The sequence below is a fragment of the Carettochelys insculpta genome, chromosome 2, assembly GCF_033958435.1.
Source record: "Carettochelys insculpta isolate YL-2023 chromosome 2, ASM3395843v1, whole genome shotgun sequence".
In the NCBI taxonomy this organism is placed as follows: domain Eukaryota; kingdom Metazoa; phylum Chordata; order Testudines; family Carettochelyidae; genus Carettochelys; species Carettochelys insculpta.
Window position 1 is genome coordinate 263,249,071 of NC_134138.1, and position 21,740 is coordinate 263,270,810.

Genomic DNA, 21,740 nt, shown 5'->3' on the forward strand with positions numbered 1-21,740 from the left:
ACCAAACCGGAGGGGTTGCTGGCGAGTCTTCCTCCTTTTGGGGTTGATTCCCTTCTTCCATCACTGCTAACTCGCCCCTGCCCAAGATGACAGCCCTATGTCTCACCTTCCTGTACTCCTATGCCCCTTTTCAACTGACACAAGCTGACCATTGTGCTGTTGTGGCCTTGGGACAGGGACGGGGTGTTGCGGGGGGGAACGTGACTTCTTGGGAACAAACCAGAAGCTTTTCTAGCAAAGGGCAGTTGAATGTGAGTTTGACACATGCTGCTGCCTCCCTGCCTTGGGTGGGACTATGAGAAAACATTTTGTGTAAATGGTAAACACAGGAATGGACTTCCATACCACAGGTGACCATCTGTCCTGTATTGGGTGGGACAATCCTGTATTTGGGATGCCAAAAAGGCGTCCCAACTTATTTTTTAAAGGGGACAAATTGCCCCATATTTGGGCCCTCCCCCACCCACCTTTTCCGCCAACAGCTGTGCAGGCTCTGGGGCAGAGCTGGTAGCTGTGGCTTCCCCAGGGCTTCAGGAGATCACCAGCAACTGCGGCTTCCCCAGGGCTCCCAGGGGAGTGCCAGCAGCTGCCATCTCCTTCCCAGCTTCCCAGAGCTTGACAGAGCTGGGAGCAGCCGCCCTTCCTCTCATATCTCCCTGTCCCATATGTGGGACAGGGAGATATGGTTGCCCTACCCATAACACTACTTGTCTCAAAACACATGCAACCCGCATCCCTGGGCTGCAAGGCTTCTGACGGGCTAGGTCAGGACTGTGTGTGTCTGTGTGAACCTCACTAAAATTGTTGACAGCATCTAACTGCCCACCCTGCAAACACCCCTGCCAGAGAGGCAGCTGTGGTTTCTCTTGTGGCAATGAGTTCTCTCTTTCTTTCTTTCTTTCTTTCTATTTAGCTTGCAAGGCACTGGCAGATGAGCTATTGTATGATATTAGGAAAGCGAATCCAAAGAGGACCACTGATGTGGGGTCATTGCAAATAAGCCCTGACAGCACACAAGAGAGGAGTAAGGTAACAGGAAAATGATCTGACAGTATATAATTGCTGATATGTGCAATTACAAACCACTTATCCAAACAGCAGTTGGTCTTAATCTTCCAACCTTTTTCTTGCTAAGGGTATGAGACACTAAATTGCTTCTGTTTCCTTTGGGACCTAAAGTAATCTTTAGCCTTCAAATTGAGGTATTTTCTTCTTTTCAATACCTACATTTGTGGCTTTTTAATGTTTTGAGCCGTATTATTCCACTCTTCATCTTGAAGAAAAAAATTGGTGATACACATGCTATTAAAAGAGAGAGAATATATATATATATATATATATATATATATATATATATATCCTGTCTAGAGACTGACATTTGTCTAATCAGCTTTTGTACTCTGTATCTGAAGTGTTTCTATCGCCTTCCTTCAAGCCAGTTTGAGGGCACTGCGTCTTCAACTCCCTTGACTACAGTAGAAATTGATCATTCCGAATGCTTTGCCAGAGGAGGCCTCTTGGCAGGGTTCCTTCTAATTTTTTCCATCTGTGGACAGAATAAATGTTGATATGTGCACTGAAACGTGTGGATGTGCAACACCAGTAGAAACACAGGTTGCTGGTTCTGGGCAAGCGTGAGCACTCTGCTAATCAGCTGGGTGGCCCCTGAGTTTCTCCTGGGGGCCACCCAAGTGCTCAGCTTACAGTGAATACTGCCCATAAGCCTGGTCTATGAGAGCCAACTAAGTTATTTTAACTACACCAGTCAGGGATGTTAAGCCAACCAATATCTGTGTAGATTAACGGAAGAATTCTTCTGTCAGCCTAGCTATTGCCTCTCAGGGAAATGGATTAAGTACGCAGATGGGAGTACACTTTCCATCAGCATAGACAACGTCTACCCTGGAGCGCCACCGCCATGCAAATGCAGTGATTCAGCTGCATCCCTGCAGTATTGTAGATGTAGGTTTGCTTAGAGGCTTCGACTGCAAGCTTTTAGGGCTTCCCCTGTGTGTTGTGCAGCGGGGAGTTTGCTAGGTGGCATTGGATAAACAGTAGAAATCAAATAATCAAAAAGCCTTTGGGAATATTCAGCCAGTCGCATCACTCTGTGAATATCCTAGGATGAGTTTTCAGAAGAGAGTTGTTTTCTCACAGAATGGCCCTATTGTAAAGTTGAATAATTGCTGCTCTTTTATGTCAGTGCTCATCCCCGGTGATACCTCTCAGGGCTGGCCTTATCATATAGAGGCCTCCAAACTGCCAAGTTGAGGGATCAGGGAATTAACTGTGTTCCCCTTCAGTTCTGCAGCTGGAGGAGAAGATTGTACTAGCCTATGACTTGTCAAGTCAGCTGAGCACTGAATGGGTATGAAGCTTTTTAAACAGGGACCCAGGATCATATACATCACAAAGATGGGAGCTGATTCTGATTACAATGCAACTCCAATATCTCTATTTTAGGGTAATGCTTAGGAGACTCAACTTAACTCAGGGACCCAGTGTCACAGGTACTGTACAAACACAAACTGAGAGAAATTCCCAGCTCCAGAGTACTTATAAGCTAAACAGACAAGCTATACTCACAAGAGGGGTTCAAACAAAGGTGAAGAGTCTTGTCCAAGGTCACACAACAAGTCAATAGCAGAACTAAGAGTGGAACCTAGATTTCTGAGCCCCTAGGCCACCAGCATAGCCACTGGACCATACTACCTCTAAGGTTTTGGTTCAGATTTTCACTGGTGTACCCAATATCAGAGTCACACACTAGTACTAGTCCTGATGTGTTTTAAGAGTACCTTTTTGTGTCTTCTAACTTTGAGTGAGAAGGATCTGCTTACATGTCATTTCAAAGGACAACAGGTGTCATTAGTTGCATGTCTTGTTATGTAAAATAAAATAGATCTGAGTTCCTAGAACACTTAAATGTATGAGCTAAGCAGATCTGACTGTCACTTATAGTGCCATGTTTACTCATTAACAGCAGTCTTAAAGTGGGTGAGTGATTTTTCCCCTCTTAATATTGAAAGTCAACGTATCTTTTGTAAAATCCACATTCACAATCTTTACTCTCTAATGTTAACAAAAAGGTTCATTAATCCATCTTTCATAATTTGTTTAAATATTGTTTTATTACAGTTATGCCTTCAAAAGTAAGCAGCCATTCACTGGTTGTGCCTGTCAACTAGTTTCAAAACTCAGCATCGAAATTGCTTTCGTTTTACTCTTTATAAATAATGCTCTCCCTAACGCCAGCATGTCTACAGCTTGCCATTGTTTCAGTATAAGACTTCTGTGGTAAACAGATGAGTGTAGCCTAGAACATTGTAACTTTTGGATACTTGAGGAAGAAATGCTTTCCAAGGACAGATATACTACATGGTTTAATAGCAGAATCAGTATTTGACACTGGCTGGGATTGTCAAACTGGGTATAAGGGAGTTAGGTGCCCAAATTCCACTGAATTTTCATCAGAATTGGGTGCCAGTCCCATTTTGGTCCTCTTTGAAGATGCCCAACCATAAGTTTTTCAGAAGTTGATCCATTTTGGCAGAATTAGTGTCCTGACAGTTGCTCAATAACAAGTAGGATATCTTCATGTCACCCTCCTATTTGTGAGTCCACTAATGGCTGACCAGTGTGATTCTGGAGCTGCAGATCTCATCACAGAAGGGGCAGGTGCAGGTACTTGTTGGAAGGATGCAGGGCAGTTTTTGCTGCTCTTTTCTCCTTCTTTGGCTCTCCTCATCTGCACTGTGGCAGGACTTCTCAAATGACACCTCCCCTCACAGATCTCCACTGGGAATGGTCCTGGGCAATGGTCTTCCAAGCGTCTACACTGATGCTGGATTTTTTTATGTGTGCCTTCAGCATGTCCTTATATCGCCTCCTCTGGCCCCCAACACTCTTCCAATCCTTTCTTCAACTCAGAAAACAGAATCTGTTTTGGGAGGTGCTGATCAGACATCCCAGCCATATGACCAGTCCAGTGAAGTTATTGGTGATGATCATGGCTTCAATGCTGGTCATGTTCAACTCTTCCAGGATGCTAGTGTTTATGCCCCTATCCTCCCAAGAGATACTTAGGATTCTTCTGAGGCAACATTGATAATATTATTCAAGTGCCTTCAAATGACACTTTTATGTTGTCCAGGTTTCACATGTGTGCAATGTCATTGGAATAACCACTGAGCAGTATACAAGGAGCTTTGTCTTGGCATAGATGTCCCCATTCCAAAGACCCTTTGTTTCAAGTGGGCAAAAGCAGAGGTTGCACATATCAGATGACGTTGGATTTCCACATCAATGTTGACTTTAGCGGAAAGGAGACTTCCAAGATTCAGGAAATGCTCCACATTTTCCAGCAGTTCTCTGTTGACCTCAAAAGAGGGTAGTGCATATCACAATTAGCTAATGGCAAATGGATCCATAGTAATCAGTATGAATTGAAGCTAAGTAACATGTTTAAAAGTGTCTAAGTCCCATTTTCAAAAGAGGAACTGAGAAGCTAAAGGGCTTTGTCTAAACAGCATGTTACTGTGTGGACAGTCAGAATGTGACTCTTCAACATGCACTGTAAGTTCCATTGCATGTTATGTTTATGAACAGAGCCATCGACTGACAAATCTCATCTTCTATGAGCTACTAATCCTTGATTGGCAGAGCTGATTACAGATGTCACATAAAAATCCATCAACTGCAGGTGTTGTACATTCTTTTTGGATCCTACACTTTTCCTGTGATGCCTTGATATGTTGACTTGAAGCATTTGAGAGCCTGTACAATGGTTTTCCACCAGGACAATCTGTCCTGAGATAGAATTTCCAGATCACTTGAAGATATGTTGAATGACTGACTTCATGTTGGCTTTTAAGATGTCTTTATAGTCTTCCACTGACCAACAATAGAGCACTCTCCATGAGCAAACTGGTCATAGAAGACTATCTTTGGTATCCATGTATCATCATAGAATCATAGAATCCTAGGGTTGGAAGGGACCTCAGGAGGTCATCTAGTCCAGCCCCCTGCCCAAAGCAGGATCAACCCCAACTAAATTATCCCGGCCAGGACATCCTTATAACATGACCAATCCAGCAAAACTGTTCATAAGCACTACTTCCATGCCCATGACACCACACAGTTCGTCAGACAGAACAGACATAGTCATTCCTTCGGCATTTGGTCAATTTTCCAAAGGCTTTGGCTAATCAAGCAGATGCATTATCATCCGCGTTTATGCTAGAGGACAGTACGCTTCCAAGGTAGCAGAACTTGTCAACACTCTTAAGGATGGTACCAGCAGCAATGATCACTGGAGCTCTTTCTGAATAGGCTGAGGCATAACCTTTGTCTTCTTGAAGCTCACTGTGGGTCCAGAGTTGTGAGCAGAAGTAACAAAGCGATCAAAAAGTTCCTGTGCATCCTTGACTGAAAGAGCCAAGAGTGCACAGTCATCAGCAACTAGAAGATCCAGGATAGTTGTAGTAACCACTGTAGTGGGAGTCTCAAGTCTCCAGAGGTTGAAAATACTGCCATCTGTTCAGAACTGAATAGGGGTGTCCAATGGGCTGTCCTTGAAAGCAACTAGCCACACCATTGAAAGCAGATGCAGAACAGGAGAGTATCCAGGACTTTTCAAAAGGTGATGATGTCTCTCCACAGTTAAGGATGCAACCTAGCATGCCATCATGAAAAGACTGAACAATATTGATAATATTTTCAGGCCAATTGGCCGAAGTACTCTGCAAAACCCATTTCTGTTGACCATATTGAATGCTTTGGTCAAGTCAAGGAAAATCACATAGAGGTCCTGATGTTGCTCTCTACATTTCTCTTGTATGTGTCTGGCTGTTAATGTCATGTTGGCAGTGTCCCAGCCAGCTTGAAATCCGCACTTGCTTTCAGGTATGATGCCATTTCTGTACACGTGTAGTGCAAGCTGGTTAGAACTACCAGCTATAGACAGCAGAGGGTGCCCCATTGGTCATCACAGCATGCTTGGTCACCTTTTCTCTTGTATATGTGTCCTTCCACAGCATCTTTGAAGTCCTGAGGGACTAGCTGCTTCTCCCAAATGGTGATAAATAAATGGGTGAGGCAGTGCATCAGCTGGCCACCAGCAGCTTTATAAATATCTGATTGAATTTCTCCACTGCCAGGTGCCTTTCCAGATTTCATCCGGTTAACAGATTTTTGGATCTCATCAAGAGTTGGGGGTACAATCAGCTGTGAATCATTAGCCTACTGAGAAATCTCTTCAAGAATGCTCCTGTCAAAAGTTGAGGTCTGGTTTAATACTTTGCTAAAATGTCCAGCCAGCAATCAAGGATTTTAGCACTATTTGAGATTAAAATGAGGCTGTCAGCAGAGCGCACTGGTGTAGAGCCAGCAATGCATGGCCCATAGACTGCTGTCAGCCCATCATAGAATGCTTTAAAGTCCTGTCTGTCAGCTCCATCATGAAGCTTAACTTCCTTATATTTCCACTAGTCCTCTTCCGTGTGCTGTAATTTGATTTGTGCCTCCTGCTTAGCTCGACTATATGCCGATTTCCTGGAGGCTGAAGGCATTCTCTTTATTGTTGATCCAGGCGTGCTGTGTCATGTGCATTTTATCAAGAAGAGCTTGAGCATCTCTGTCCTTGTTAACAAACCAGTCCTTCTGCTTAAATTTTTAGAAACTGAGGATTTCGACAGCAGCTCTGTAGGTCTTCAAGTATTAGAGGGGTAGCTGTGTCAGTCTGTCTCTGCAAAAAATAAGTTCCATGGTACCTCTATAGACTAACATATTTATTGGAGCATAAGCATTCCTGGGCTTATATAGGGTGTTCTATAGGTTGTTTCTTTTATGTTAATCAAATCATCCTCGATATTGGGTAGCTGCTCTGAACTGTCATTCCTGATGGCTAAGGAAGTGTCAAGACTGAATTAAAACAGTGCTTGTATTTCTAGTTCACCTACCTCTTGCTGTTTTGGGGCATACAGCACAATGATGATGTTTTGCTGGACAAAGGTTCAAGGAGACAACACTGCGTATCATGTAGTGGTCAGTGGTGAGCCAACTTGGCATCAGAAAGATCTGTTTCGTGATGAAGTACTCAGTCATATGTCAATGCTTCGACCCAGGGTGCATCCAAGTTGCTTTGTATTTCTTCACCTGTTGGAAGAATGTACTTGCAGTAGCAAACTCATGCTTTGCCCAAGTTTGAAGAAGGGTGCCATACGAGTTCTTACTTCCAATTTCATGATGCCCAAGCACCATTGGTCATGTTGTACAGTCCTGACCAACTCTAGCATTAAAATCACGAAGTACGTATAGCCTGGATTTAAAAGGTACTGAAGAGATCACTGAATTCAGGCTGGTCTAGAAAGCCTCTCCTTTATCTGCAGCAGGTAAAGTGGGTGCATAGACACTGACATGTACAAGGCATTGTCGCTGCCTCAGTCTAAGCTTTGCAGTCATGAGGCAAGGACTGATAGCATGTGGCTGGGATTCAAGCTTGGGGACTCATGGTGTCCTGATGGCAAAGCTGACTCCTGCTTGCCTGGAATGACCCTCACAGAATCACAGGGCTGGTGATCTAGTCCAGCCCCCTGCTTCAAGCAGGATCAACCCTCACTAAGTCATCCCAGCCAGGACCTTGTCAAGCCGGGACTTGAAAACCTCAAGGGATGGAGAATCCAGCACTTCTCTAGGCAAAGCATTCCAATGCTTCACCACCCTCCTGGTGAAGTAGTTTTTCCTAATATCTAACCTACACCTCCTTCGTCTTCAACTTCAGACCATTACTCCTCATTCTGCCATCTGACACCACTGAGAACAGTTTCTCACCCTCCTCTTTAGAGCTCCCCTTCAGTAAGTTGAAGGTTGCTATTAAATCACCCCTAACTCTTCTTTTCTGTAAACTAAACAAGCCCAAATCCCTCAGCCTATCCTCATAGGTCTTGTGCTCCAGCCCCTTAATCATTTTTGTTGCCCTCCTCTGAACCTGCTCCAGCATATCCACATCCTTTTTATTCTGGAGGGCCCTAAGCTGGACACAATATTCCAGATGTGGCCTCACCAGTGCCGAATAGAGGGGAATAATTACTTCTCTAGATCTGCTTGAAATGCTTCTCCTAATGCACCCTAATATGCCGTTAGCCTTCTTGGCTACAAGTGCACACTGTTTACTCATATCTAGCCTTTCATCCACCATAACCCCTAGCTCCCTTTCCATTGTACTGCTGCTGAGCCAGTCCGTCCCCAGCCTATAACAATGCTTGGGATTCTTCTGCCCCAGGTGCAGGACTCAACACTTCTCCTTGTTGAACTGCATCAGATTTCTTTTGGCCCAGTTCTCCAATTTATCCAGGTCACTCTGGATTCTCTCTCTACCCTCCAACGTATCTACCTTTCCCCCAAATTTTGTGTCATCTGCAAACTTGTTGAATAACAATAACAGTAACACTGGCCCCAGAACTGAGCCTTGCGGCACTCCACTTGAAACTGACCACCATCCAGATATTGAGCCATTGACCACTACCCGTTGGGCCCAACCATCAAGCCAGCTTTCTATCCATCTTATAGTCCAAGGATCCAATCCATATTTCCTCAACTTATGGAGAAGAATGTTGTGGGAGACCATAACAAAAGCTTTGCTGAAGTCAAGGTATATCACATCCACTGACTTCCCCATGTCCACAGAGCCTGTTATCTTGTCATAGAAGTTAATCGGATTGGTCAGGCAGGACTTGCCCCTGGTGAATCCATGTTGGCTACTTTTGATCACTTTCCCCTCTTCCAAGTGCTCCAAAATGGATTCCTTGAGGATCCCCTCCATTATTTTCCCAGGGATTGAGGTAAGGCTGACCAGTCTATAGTTCCCTAGATTGTTCTTCTTTCCTTTTTTAAAGATGGGCACTAGATCTGCCTTTTTCCAGTCATCCAGTATCTCCCCTGATCTCCAAGAGTCTTCAAAGATCAGGGTCAAAGTTCAGCAATGACCTCTGCCAATTCCCTCAGTACCCTTGGGTGCATTAAATCCAGACCCATGGATTTATGTATATCTAGTTTTTCTAGATTGCTCAGAACTTGTTCCTTCCCCACAGATGGCTGCCCTTCACCTTCCCATACTGCATTGTCTAGGACCATCATGTGGAAGCTAACTTTATCCATGAAGACTGAGGCAAAAAAAGCATTGAGTACTTCAGCTTTTCCTACATCATCTGTCACTAAGTTACCTCCGTCATCCAGCAATGGCCCCACACCTTCTCTGATAACCCACTTATTGTTAACATGCCTGTAGTAACCCTTCTTGTTACTCTTCACATCCCTTGACAGCTGCAGTTCCAACTGTGCTTTCGCTTCCCTGATTACTGCCCGCCATTCTCCAACTGTATGTTTATACTCCTCCTTAGTCAACTGTCCATGTTTCCATTTCTCGAATACATTCTTTTTGAGTTTAAGCTGACTAAGGATTTCCCTGTTAAGCCAAGCTGGTTGTCTACCATGTTTGCATTTCTTACTATGCAGAGGGATGGTTTGTTCTTGTGCCTTCAGTAAGACTTCTTTAAAATACTTCCAGTTCTCTTGAAATCTTTTCCCCTTCGTCTTCATTTCCCAAGGGATCCTGCTCATCAGTTCTCTCAGGGAGTCGAAGTCTGCTCTTTTGAAATCAAGGGTCTGTATGTTACTGCTCACTTTTCTTCCTTTTGTCCGGATCCTGAAATCTACAATCTCATGGTTGCTGCAGCCTAGGTTTCCACCCACTTCTATTTCTCCTACTAGTTCTTCCCTGTTTGTGAGCAGCAGTCAAGTTGTGCATGGCCCCGGTCGGTTCCTTCAGTACCTGTACCAAGAAGTTATCCCCAACATTCTCCAAAAAATGTATTTGCTACACATGCCTAACTTGCCTTCTCAAGGACTGAGCACGCAATGCAGGGTTTAGCGGATCAATGCTCAAACCACCAACCTATCCCTCCCACCCGCAGGCTAGCCCATGCAGTAATATGAATAAACTGCTCCAGTCGCTGAGAACTGGCTGGTACCAGAAATATGTGTTTCACTTAAAGCTGCAACACTGCTATTATAATGTGCAATTTCTTTACCAGTGATTGCTGTCCTGGTTCATGGCAATCATTTCTATCAAGTAGTGTGCGTACGTTCTGGGATGCAAAGTGTAATTTCCATTTAGTCACTGATTTTAGAAAGTAGTGCTCTCCCTAAATAGCGCTGCTTTGTCACCTAGGCAGGATACGGGAGCTGCTGCAGTTCCCTTTCAGCAGATAGACCACCATCACACCGGTGCCACCTACATGCAGGTTTGTGTCTAAAAGCTTTCTGTGGTATCCTTCATCTGCATCTGACATCACTTGCCCATCTGTAGTGGTCAGTGCTGCGGGGGGGGGGGGGCGGTTCGCCCCCTATGGGGCAGGGAAAGTCATGGCACCCTGCTAAATTCTCAGCTGTCCATAAGTTTGGAGCCCTTCAGCAGGGCTGAGAACAGCGTATAAGCCCTGGCCCTGCAGCAGGGCGGGGCGGCAGTCAATAAGCTCAGTGTCTGGCCTCAGGCAGAGCACCATGGTTTGGAAACCCTGGGCAGGGTGGGGCAGCTGTTAGTTAGCCCACTGCCTTCCTGCAGGGCTGAGTAATGCCCTGGGGTGGCAGTCAGTGAAGCTCCCCACCTTACATCAGGGCTGAGAAGCACAGTATAAAAGCCTTGTCCCTGGGCAGGGTGGGACAGCAGTTAATAAAGAGCTGGATGACAGTGCTGAGCACACACAAACATCATATGAGTGGTCTCCCTGGGGCAGGGCAGAATAGCAGGCACATCACCGTGGCAGTGTGCTTTAGGAGAGGCAAGGACCTACCTCTCCAGGGGATAGGGACACAGGCCCACCCACGCCACTGCACCCCAGCCTGGGGCCCTAACAGCCACTCACACCAGCAGCCAGTCAGTGGGGATCCTGGCCAACACACACCCACATGGGCTCTGGCAAAGCGTTCCCCGGGCAGCTTCCCACCTCCACCTCCATGGGTGCAGGGTCCCACTCCAGATCCTCTGGGAGATCAGAGTTTCCCATCTGTTAGGTATTGTTGGTACACAGTGCCTTATTCTCATTCACTCCACAGAGGGCTTCCTCAATCCACCACCCTGAAGATGCACTTCAGTGCTGTAAAGTGTTGGAGGGGTAGCCGTGTTAGTCTGGATCTGTAGCAGCAACGAAGGGTCCTGTGGCACCTTATAGACTAACAGAAATGTTTTGAGCATGAGCTTTCGTGAGCACAGACTCACCTCATCAGATGCTGGTCTTGGAAATCTGCGGGGTGAGGTATAAATAAGCCAGATCAAGGGTGGGGATAACAAGGTTAGCTCAGTCAGCAAGGGGGAGGCTTACTACCAGTAGGTGATCTGGAGGTGTGAACACCAAGGGAGGGGAAGCTGCTTTTGTATTTAGCCAGCCATTCACAGTCTTTGTTTAAGCCTGAGCTGAGGGCGTCGAATTTTCAGATGAATTGTCGCTCAGTGCTGTAGTACACCAGCACTACGTGTGGAATATACAATGCACATATTGTGTAGCTCTGGGTGGCTAGTTAGACCTGGCATATGCTAAGAAGTTGGACTGACTTAGTTAAATCCACATTCCTGAGTGACACGGGTAAGCTGACCTGACCCCTGTGTAGGTACCAATAGCTCAACGGAAGAATTCTTCCATCAATCTAGCTTCCGTCTCTGTGGGAGGTGGATTTACTACACCAATGAGAGAAGCTGTCCTGTCATCAGAGGTAGTGCTGCAGAGTGTTTGAAGTGTAGACATACCCTTGGTGTGCGGCAATCTAGTGTGCTGTGTATAGAGCCAAACCTAATGTACAGCAAATTGGTGGGAACATGCCAGGCCCTGCCCTTTGCAGGGGCCCTGTGGACTGGCATGATTGGCCAGCATGGCAGTCCTGCAAGTAATGTCACTTCTGCCCCAGGGCCTATGCCCCCTTAGGGATGTGCCTGGCTGTCGATTCACATCCTGGCTTGTCAAACACTAACTTGTAAACGGCGTGTTTCACTGAAAGTCAGCAGGGCTAAGGAGCCTACACAATTGTCATGTCTGACCCCAGTTGATCAAAAACTGACATTTTCCCAAATGTTTTCTCTCATTTTTATCTCAAAAAAGTAATAGTTTGAGAAAACAACTGACATTCTGAATTTAGAACCGTTTGAACCAGCTCAGTGCAGAACTGGCTTTAAAAAAATAAAGTACAGACTGGGGATGATAAGTCTTTCTTCATGCATGACCGAATAGGAGTTAGTCTTAAGCCTGGTGTGAGTGCACACAAAAAACAGACCAATTTAACTAAATCGGTTTCTAAATCAATTTTGTTTTCAATTGATACAACTCCTTTTATGGACCCTCTTAAATTGGTTTAAGAATGTCGACCATAGGGAGTTGCAGCACGTTTCACTTAAATAGGTTTAAGAGTGGCTAAAATCAATTTAACTTAATTCACTTTTGAAACTTATTTAATTAAAATGGTGTGATTTCACTATGTAGAGCATCTCTCACCTGGCTGAATTAAAGAACCTGCCAAATCTCAGTCAGTCTTTGGAAACTCACTCCCCACATTCATTTAATTCTGAAGTCTGGAGCAGTGTCATTTCATCAAAGCACACAAAGATAGAATTCTGATTTTGTTTGTTCATTCTGGTTAAAATGCAATTAGCTGTTTTTGTTGTTGGTTTGTTCTATATGTCCTATATTGTCCCACATTAAAGGGGGCTTTCCTGTTGACATCAAGTGACATCTGGTCCTTTAGTAATTTAGCCATAAGAACTTCTAGTCTTTACACTGTAATTCATATTTGTTTGATTTACACTGATTTATAACTTGCCACTAATTTGGATTCATTTCAGATATAAATTGTGAAGAAAGGCTGGGGCACTAGGAGTAGCAGTATGAAAGCAGACCGTTTACACTGGTAATTCTACCTTTGTCAATAGTTTATATAGCCGAGGCTGAAGAGGAAGTCAAAAATAAAGCATTCCGCCAAATGTGCATTGTCCTGTATACGTGTGTCAGGTAAGTAGATAGAAAACTCCTTCTCAGTGCCATCAGGCACTCACAGCTTACCTGTTATAGGTACTTACACTTTCAGTAACAATGGTTGTGCCAACATTTACAAAAAGCTTTGAAATGGCCATGCTAATGGCCAAATTGAGGAATACTAATGAGGTGCTGAAAAGAATATTCAGTGCCTCATTAGCATGCCACCAGCCATGGCACTTGGAAAGTGCTGTGTTTCGCTCGCGCACTGCTCGTCTACAAGGGGGTCCTTTTCAAAAGGACCCTTCCAACATCAAAATCCCCTTATTCCTATCAGCTGATATTAGGAATAAGGGGATTTCGATGTTGGCAGGGTCCTTTCAAAAAGGACCCCTATGTAGATGAGCCGTGGGTGAGCAAACCATGGCACTTTCAAAATGCCACGGCTGGCAGCATGCTAATGAGGCACTGAATATTCATTTCAGCGCCTCATCAGTATTCTTCGATTTGGCCAATAGCATGGCCATTTTGAAGTTTTTTGTACGTGTAGACAGAGCCAATATTGCTAGGTTAAAATATTCAGTAAGTGATAAAAACTGTAACAGCAAATTGCACATGGTGAATACAGACACATGTGGTGCCAAAGAGACTATCCTGGGCGTCAGCAATCTTTCTGAGGCAGAGTGCTGAAATTTGACCTTTTGACCACTATGTATGGTTCCAGTGCCGGTGATGCTTTTTAAAGTCACTACTAGTCCTACTTACAACAGCTTTATGAATAACTAAATTAAGCTGCAGAGCTTTACCATTTAGGTGGTGGTTGGTAGCATTAGCTGGTCTTTTGTGAATCCACAGGTAGTATGGCTTTGAGCAAGCTCCCGACTCATGTGGGGGGATGTGATCCTGCCTTGCATGCCAATGAACATCAGCTTGTGTGCCACTCTTGGCAGCCTTGCCAGGCGTTGCTGACCCCTGGACTAGACTGATAAATCAGTTGAATGCATCATTAAAGACTCCCTTTCTACAGAACATACTTACTCCTTCATGAGACAGGAAGGATCCCAAATACTACATCTCCATCCGTTGAAGAAGTAGCTTACTTTGTAGTATAGTAAAGTTGCCATTCATGGAAAGTCATCATGCTTGCAATCCTGGTTTGTTGCTCCCAGCCTCCTTGCAGGTTTCCATACCTTGCTACCATCATCTGCTCCTCAAGCTGCCAGCTGTGTAGCGTTCAGAGAGATGGGAGTACAGATATGAAAGAGCCAGCAGTCAATAATGTGTCTCTTGGCCCGCTATTTTTTTTTTCCTAATAGCTCCCTCTCCAGACTCCATTTTATAAGTCTAGCGGAATCTGTCTTGGGTCTTCTGAACATTTTATCCCAAAAAGGAGCTCTGCTCCTGTAAGAAACACTCCACACAGCACCAGACAGTGGAGTTGGGTGAGGTGTAATTGCTCTTGTGGACACTAAAGGGCAATAAAAAAGATTCTTCCCCTGGCTGGTTCAAAATCCATAATTTCCCTGCTTTGTTAGATGAGTGAAACGTCACTTTGAGTTCCTCTATGAGGGCCTGTGTGGGTGTAAGTGGTCAAGAAAAAAGGTCACATGGTGGTGGTACAGGCTGAAAGGACGAAATCCAGCATTCTCTCATCTGGCAAAACTGTCGTCCAACAGGACCAGAGAGTCCAGGTGCTGGGAAGAGGAGGGGCCAGCCAGACCAGTGGCAGAAGCCTAGGGTGAGGCAGCCACAGCTGGTCTGGTGGCAAGGGAGAGGCCAGCAGCTGCCAGGGCGCGTGGACTGGTAAGCCTGCAGCCTAGGTTCATGGCAGCTCATCACAGGGGCCAGTCATGAAGCCATGGACCTGGGAAGCCATGGCTGGGGAGGGATGGATCGGGGTGGGAGCCAGTGGCTAGGGAACCTGTGGGGCAGGGAGAAATTGGGAAGCTGTGGGCAACAGCAGGGAGGGGAGCCCAGGAGTAGGTCTGAGGCCGGGGGGTGTGGGGGCAGAATTGACCAGCCTGGTCCTGCAAAATCTCTTGTTTGGGACCACTCAGGACCAGAGAGGTTGAACCTGTTTAACACAGAGGTGGAACTTACTTCCTTTCCAACACTGGCATCCTCAGCCTTCAGCAGCTCTATAAATATGTCCCTAGGAGGCATCTCTTTTTCTTCCCCTTGTCCTCTCTTCTTTTTCTTTGTGTCACTTCCAGATGTTTTCACAGTCTACCTATTACTGCACCAGTGCCCTTTTTGGTGAGACCTGTGACATTCAGTTTCTTGGGCTGGGACAGGCTTTCCACGAATGCTGACGTGTCTTACTATCTGTTCCATAAATAGATGGCTGTTCTCTGTCACCTGTCCCTGAAGTCTTCTGTCAAAGTTGCTCAAGTTTTCTGCCTTGCATTTCTTTGAGCTTTTTTGTCTAACCTCAGGGCACTGAAATGAGCATCTCTTTGATATTCTGTGAGGGTTGGAAGTGTTTCCCAATCAAATGCACGTGAAATAGTGGCTTTTCTGTTTTCTACACATTCTTGTGGTCTGGAGTTATGTCTGACATCCTCAGTGTATCACCTGCCTCATCTCCTTCTTAGATAGCAAGCTCTTCAAGAAAAACTGTTCCTGCCTCTCCTTTTGGCACATATCCACTACAATGGGATGTCAGTCATGACTGGGAATGCTGGATGCAACAATGATATAAATGCATAATTTCCCCCAGGGTGCATGAGAGAAGCTATGCGTGGTATTACCACCCTTATTGATAAGTCCTGATGTGGACTGAAGCTGCTAAAAGAAGAATCAGGAAGGTTAAATGGATTAAAGTTGAATTTTTTTGAGGAATTTCAGGAAATATTAGCTTCATGGCCTTGGAAAAGAAGCTTTTTCATTTGTAGGCTTTGGCCTTGCGTACCCCTCCTGTGATAAAATCTGAAGTGAGGAATTATGCAGAGTGTCTCTGTAAAGATCCTTTCATGGAATACCTACCTACTCCCCCACACGCATCATAACGCCATCCCGCATCTGCCGCAGAGAAGGCTGAAGATCCCATTCCAAAAACTAGGCAAGTTTTCAGAGTGTCTATGGCACGTCAGGGCCCCATGCCCTCATCCCAGCTTTGGCCCTAGGTGTCCCCTAGGAGCCACACTACAACAGAGTCCCCCTGGTGGTTGGCTCTGAGACAACTGAAGGGTGTAGGGCTCTGTGAAAAAGCTTTTCTCAGCCTGGGAGTAGGTTACCTTTTGCAGGGCTTCCCTTAAGGGGTGGGAGGTGGCTTGTGTGATTTCTCCATCCTTCTCATTCTTGCTGCCTCTTCTCATTCACCACGTGCAGATCTTGAACCCACAGAGAGGTTTCATCCAGGCCTGGGAGGAGTGGTGCCACCTGATCTCGTCTCCTCCTCCCTCCCCATGGAGTGGGAGGGGAGCAGAGTTTGGTAGAGGTTCCCTCTGTGAAAATTTCAGGGGGGCACTCTGAGTCTTTGTTTTAATTATTCTTCCACCTGCTGCTCCTGAAGCTCTAAGACAGCTTGTTCCTCTCTCATGGTGCCTGTGGATATGGTCCTCTCCTGTTCTGTTTCTGTGGATCTGCAGCTCTTTTTCAGGACTGCAGCCCTGCTGTTATGCAGCTCCTTCTCTTAGTGGTGTTTACTTTTCTCTGCGATGCTGATTTCAGTCTTATACTTTTCCTGCAACTGTGGCTTTTCCCTCAGCTCTTGAGTCAGCATGAGCTGTTTTGTCTCCTGGTGCAGCCAGAGGTGAGGGCCACTGGAGTTTTTGGGGTGAGTCACACTTAATCTTTCTTGCTCTTCCTTATCTCAGGCTAAGAAGCTATTGGTGATACCAGGTCTGGTGGTAGATCCATGAGCACAGTGAGGTAAGGTGCTTGGTTAATAATAAACTGGCAGTGATACTGAATAGACAGCACTGCAGCCAGCTCTATCCTGTAGTCCTGCATCTCAGCTGGATTGTCGTGCATCCCCCTGGGCTGTGGGAAGGCAGCGATATTTGCCTACAGTTCTGCCTATAGGCCCCTAGACACTGCTGTGGCATCTACAAAGCTGGGTTCCTTGCTCCTCCTCTCTCCCTATTCCTCATGCTGGACTGGGGTGTGCAACAAGAAGCTATTCTGGGAGGCGATGGCCTTGGGGGCAGCTTCACAACATGTGGCACCCCCCGACCTCAGCTGATGCTCCCAGCATATACTGCCACCACCACAAGCAGCACCAGCACCCACCTGTCTCTTCAGGAGCAAGATCAAGAGATCCAATATCTTCCTACTTCGACTCCCCCAGCCACCCCACCAACCTCATCAAGCACCCATCCACCTACCGACAGGCAAAGCTAAATGTTACAACCTACCCTCCAACCACAGTGTGGGGCAGGGTGTGTTTGACCTGAAGCTTACAGTTAATTTGCAACTAATTTGAATAGAACTCATTAAATATTTTGAGTAAAGTGTCACAACTGCAGCAGATCAAAACTTGGCAGTAATTAATTCTGTGGCTCCATCTACACGTGTCAGATCTTCCCGAAGAACACTGGCTTCTTCCGGAAAATCTGCGGAGCATCCACATGTGCAAGGTACTCTTCCAGAAAGAATCCGGAAGGAATCACTGCTCCTTCTGGATTCCTAATGCCAGTTCCATAACAGGAATAGCTCCTTCTGGAAAATTCTTTCAGAAGAAGGTATGTGCAGATGCTCGTGGACCGGAAGACGCAGTCCCCCATGGCAGCTCCCTTCTGGATCATGGACACACTCTAGCAAGCCCCCGGGAGCTCTATGGTGCCTGGCTCCAGCAGCAGTTAAAGCTTCAAGGCCCCAGAAACCCTGCAGCAGAGAGTAGGGGCTGTGGAGGCAGGCAGCATGCACAGACCAGCTGCATCCAGACTCTTGCCACCCCTGCAGTGACACCCAGCAGCCGGATGGCCAGCAGCCAGGCCTCCTCCCCCGCACCCCGTCTCTGCCAGGGTGCCTCGACAAGGGCAGTCCAGAAAGAGAGCAGCCTAGGAAGAGGAGGACCCTGGAACGGGTGGAGCCAGAGCTGTGGGACCTCCTTGCGCTCCGGCATGATGAAGAAGTGCTCAGGGATACCTCGGGGCACCACAGGAACACCCCCACCTGCGCCTGCCTGGCCATGGCCCTGGCTGCCCATGGCCACCCTGCCTGGACTGCAGACCAGGTCTGGTGCAAGATTAAAGAACAGCAGGACTATGTGGGGGCCAGGGACAGTGCTGGTGCTGCCCCAGCAAGGTGTTCCTACTACAGGGAGGTCCAGGACAGCACCTCCCCGCCCCACCACCAGGTGGACATGGCAGCAATGGAGACCCCTGCCGCACCAGAAGGGGAGGACAGGGGTTCCTCTGAGGAAGCTGGGGAGGAGAGCAAGCCCAGCAGCCAGGCCTAGGGATGCTCAGAGGACTCCTTCCCTGAGGAGTCCCCGGTCATCACCGTGCCCTCGGCCTTGAGCAGCCGGATGACATCCAGCCAGGCATCACCTGACCTATACGAGGTCACCCCAGGTAAGTGTATGGTATAGTGCATCCCCCAGTTGGGGCGCATGCAGGCCCCCATGCCATGACCTCCCCAGTGCCCCATCCCAGAGTGGACCCAAAGGCTGCAGGCACTCTTCAGGTCCCCTTGCATGCCCCGCCTGGAACTCCTGCACCCACAAATCTGCACTGGGGAGAATCCAGGGTGTACAACCGCACTCAGCCTACCCATTCCCTGGGCAGGGACCTCTGTGCCCAACCACACCCCCCTTGCCTGCCAGCCTATTCCTGGGCAGGGCCTTCCACAGGTGGCAGCACCCCATAGGTGAGGGGCTGCCCAGACCACTGTGCCGGGGCCATGGGCCTGAGCTATGCGGGCATACCCTGGACACAACTGTCCCTTGGGACAGCCTGAGGGGAGGTGCCTGGGGGGCCAGGGACTGCCACATGGGGCTTGGCTGGGGCCTTACCCCTCTTCTCCCTGCCTTCATCTTACTGCAGCCCCATCTCAGGGACTGTAGAGACATCTGATTACACAAGATCACAACAGAGAGGTAGCCATGTTACTCTGCATGCTAACAAAACAAACCAGCAGTCATGTTGCACTTTAAAGGCCAGCAAAATGATTTATTAGGTGAGCTGAAGAAGTGGGTCTGTCCCAGGAAAGCTCATCACCTAATAAATCATTTTGCTAGTCTTTAAGTGCTACATGACTGCTGGTTTGGTTTTTTTGAGATGACATGTTTGTTCTCTTATCCTTATCTGCCTATGTTTTGCTGTAGTGGCATCACTTCTTAGCTTAAGTGGGCGATTCCCTCACACATGTTCCTGGCTCATCTGGTATGTGGATGTGCCAAACCACCTCTAAGGTATCTCACACAAAGTTCTTCCGCAATTAACCCCTACAGGCAATCAGAGCAATTAAGGCACCTGGAGTCAATTAGGAGATTTCCAGAACCAAGTGAACCAGTCTAATCAAGAAACCTGGAGCCAACAAAGAACCAGTTGAGATGGGCTCCCCTTCTCTTAGTTTACTGTGCACAAGGAGCTGGGGAAGAGAAGGCGGATATACACCTATCTCATAGAGCTGAAAGGGACCTTGAGAGGTCATTGAGTCCAGTCCCCTGCACTCTCAGCAGGACCTATCACCAACCCTGATAGATTTTTTTTTAAATCTATTTCCCCAGATCCCTAAATGCCCCCCTTAAGGAATGTGCTCACAAGTCTGACGGTTTAGCAGGCCAATGCTCAATCCACTGAGCTAGGTGGAGGCATAGTTCAATGGTTTGAGCATTGGCCTGCTAAACCCAGACTTGTGAGCACAATCCTTAAGGGGGCCATTTAGGGATCTGGGGCAATTAAAAAAAATAGGGGGGGATGGTGGTCGGACTCAATGACTTCCCAAGGTCCCTTCCAGTACTATGAGATGTTGGTATCATTTCCCCCAGTGGTGCTGTAAGTGGTCTAGGGAGAACAAGCACAAGTAGATACCAGAACGAGGGGCCTGTGGTAAGGAAGGTGCTGCGGGGATGTGGCCCCACAGATCATAGCTATCACCCAACTGACACTGGAGATGTTGCCACCAGCTGCTATCATGGTATCCCTGGCCTGGAACCCAGAGCAGAGTACAGGTCTGGATTCTTCCAGTCACCAACTCCCTACGTAGCCCAGGAGGACTAATTTTGGTAAAGGGGTCTGCGCTGCCCTGTATCACTTGGGGAGCAGCACAGACTAAGGGAGTTGGACTCCTCTCTTTTCCCCAGGCTGGCCAATGATGAAGGTGTTTCAACAAAGAGAAAGGTGGTGCCCTAAAGAAAGTGTCTAAACTGAGAGCTGCTGTGAGCCTCTGAGTCAAGCAACCCACCTGAAAGTGTGGGACCCACCAAGCAAGAGGAGACGGTTTGTCACACTGGGTATTTAGATCCAGAAATTTCAGAGTATTAAGCTGCTTCTCAATTCTTATGTTCATCTCTGGATCATTTCATTTCCCTTGTATATTATTTTAAACAATGGCATGCAATGCAGAGCATCATCTCATTGGCATGAAGTTCTTATTACCCTTTTGCTGCATCTGCGCAATTTAATTGTTTTTGTCTGGTTAAGCAGCAAAATACCCAGTGGGGCAGACCTAGCTCCTAGACATCAAATAAAGAGTAAGGAATTACTTTGTCACAAAAGGCTAGCTGGAGTATTTGTGTCAGTGAACAAGCCTTATAATGCCCCCAGGAAAGACCTATATTGTATGTTGGGAATGCGATGAGCAATGAGAATAACTGTGGGTAAAATAACACCACATTGTGGTAGAATCAATGAAAGCATTTCACAATCTTTCTGCTGGCATGTTAATCTTGGACTTACCCTGGACTGCAGGCTTAGAGGTTCTTAAAAATGGCAAGGGTCTTGTCTGTTTTTCATGGATAGTGAAGTGGGAATGTGATTCGTGGATGCTTCAGAAGATCTTCTCACAAGTTCATTCGGCATAAGGGAAAATTCCTCAAATACCTCATCCACCTAGATTGAAAAGGAATAGGCGCTTATTTGTAGATAATATCAAAGATGATGGAGTTGCACAATGGCCAGTATGAACTGCACATTTTAAAAAAGAAAATGGTCTATTTAAAAATGTTCTCTGCCAGAGATTGAAGTCGTAAGTATACAGGCTTGGAATAGGCAGGAAAGTGACAGCTCCTCCTTTCTACAATTTAGAAAAAAGATTACTAATAGTTGTCATAAAGATCTCTGCTAGGATAGCAGCCTGTTTACAGTCAGATAAAAAAGAGTTTAGTTTACATGATTTACCGTCTACCAAATCCATATTAATGCTGATAAATTAAGTGATAGTGCTCAGTAGGTCTGTAGAAATACAAGTTAAAATATGTCTCTGGTGCTCTCAGTTGACATCTCCCAAATCTCTTTCATCTTAATAAGATGTCAGCTTCAGGGCTGTATTTAAGGCTATATAGTGTATTCTAGTTTTTGAAAAGGGCTTTCCTCTAGGAATAGAGGAATTGCCTTACCGGATCAGACCTGTGGTCCACTTAGTCCATTATGCCGCCTCCAAAAAGGCCAACATCAGATGCTGCAAGAAGAACATGGGGAGGAAATCCACCTCACAGTAGTCAGATATGGCATAATTTGCCCCCATGAAGGGCCTGTGGTTTCAAATGTTTGCCTTAGTGTTAACCATTACAACTCTAGATGTTGTCTATACACACTGGGGCAGTGGTATTCGGAG

At 46.5% G+C, this 21,740-nt stretch overlaps 1 protein-coding gene across 1 annotated transcript in view; it reads left to right on the plus strand.

The window, feature by feature from the left end:
- The window catches only part of CNPY1 (canopy FGF signaling regulator 1), a 93,657-nt gene that overhangs the window by 39,214 nt on the left and 32,703 nt on the right, over positions 1-21,740 (plus strand). The window contains 1 exon segment of the mRNA XM_074985514.1: positions 914-1,024. Within this exon segment, the coding sequence (XP_074841615.1) occupies positions 914-1,024 (111 nt within the window).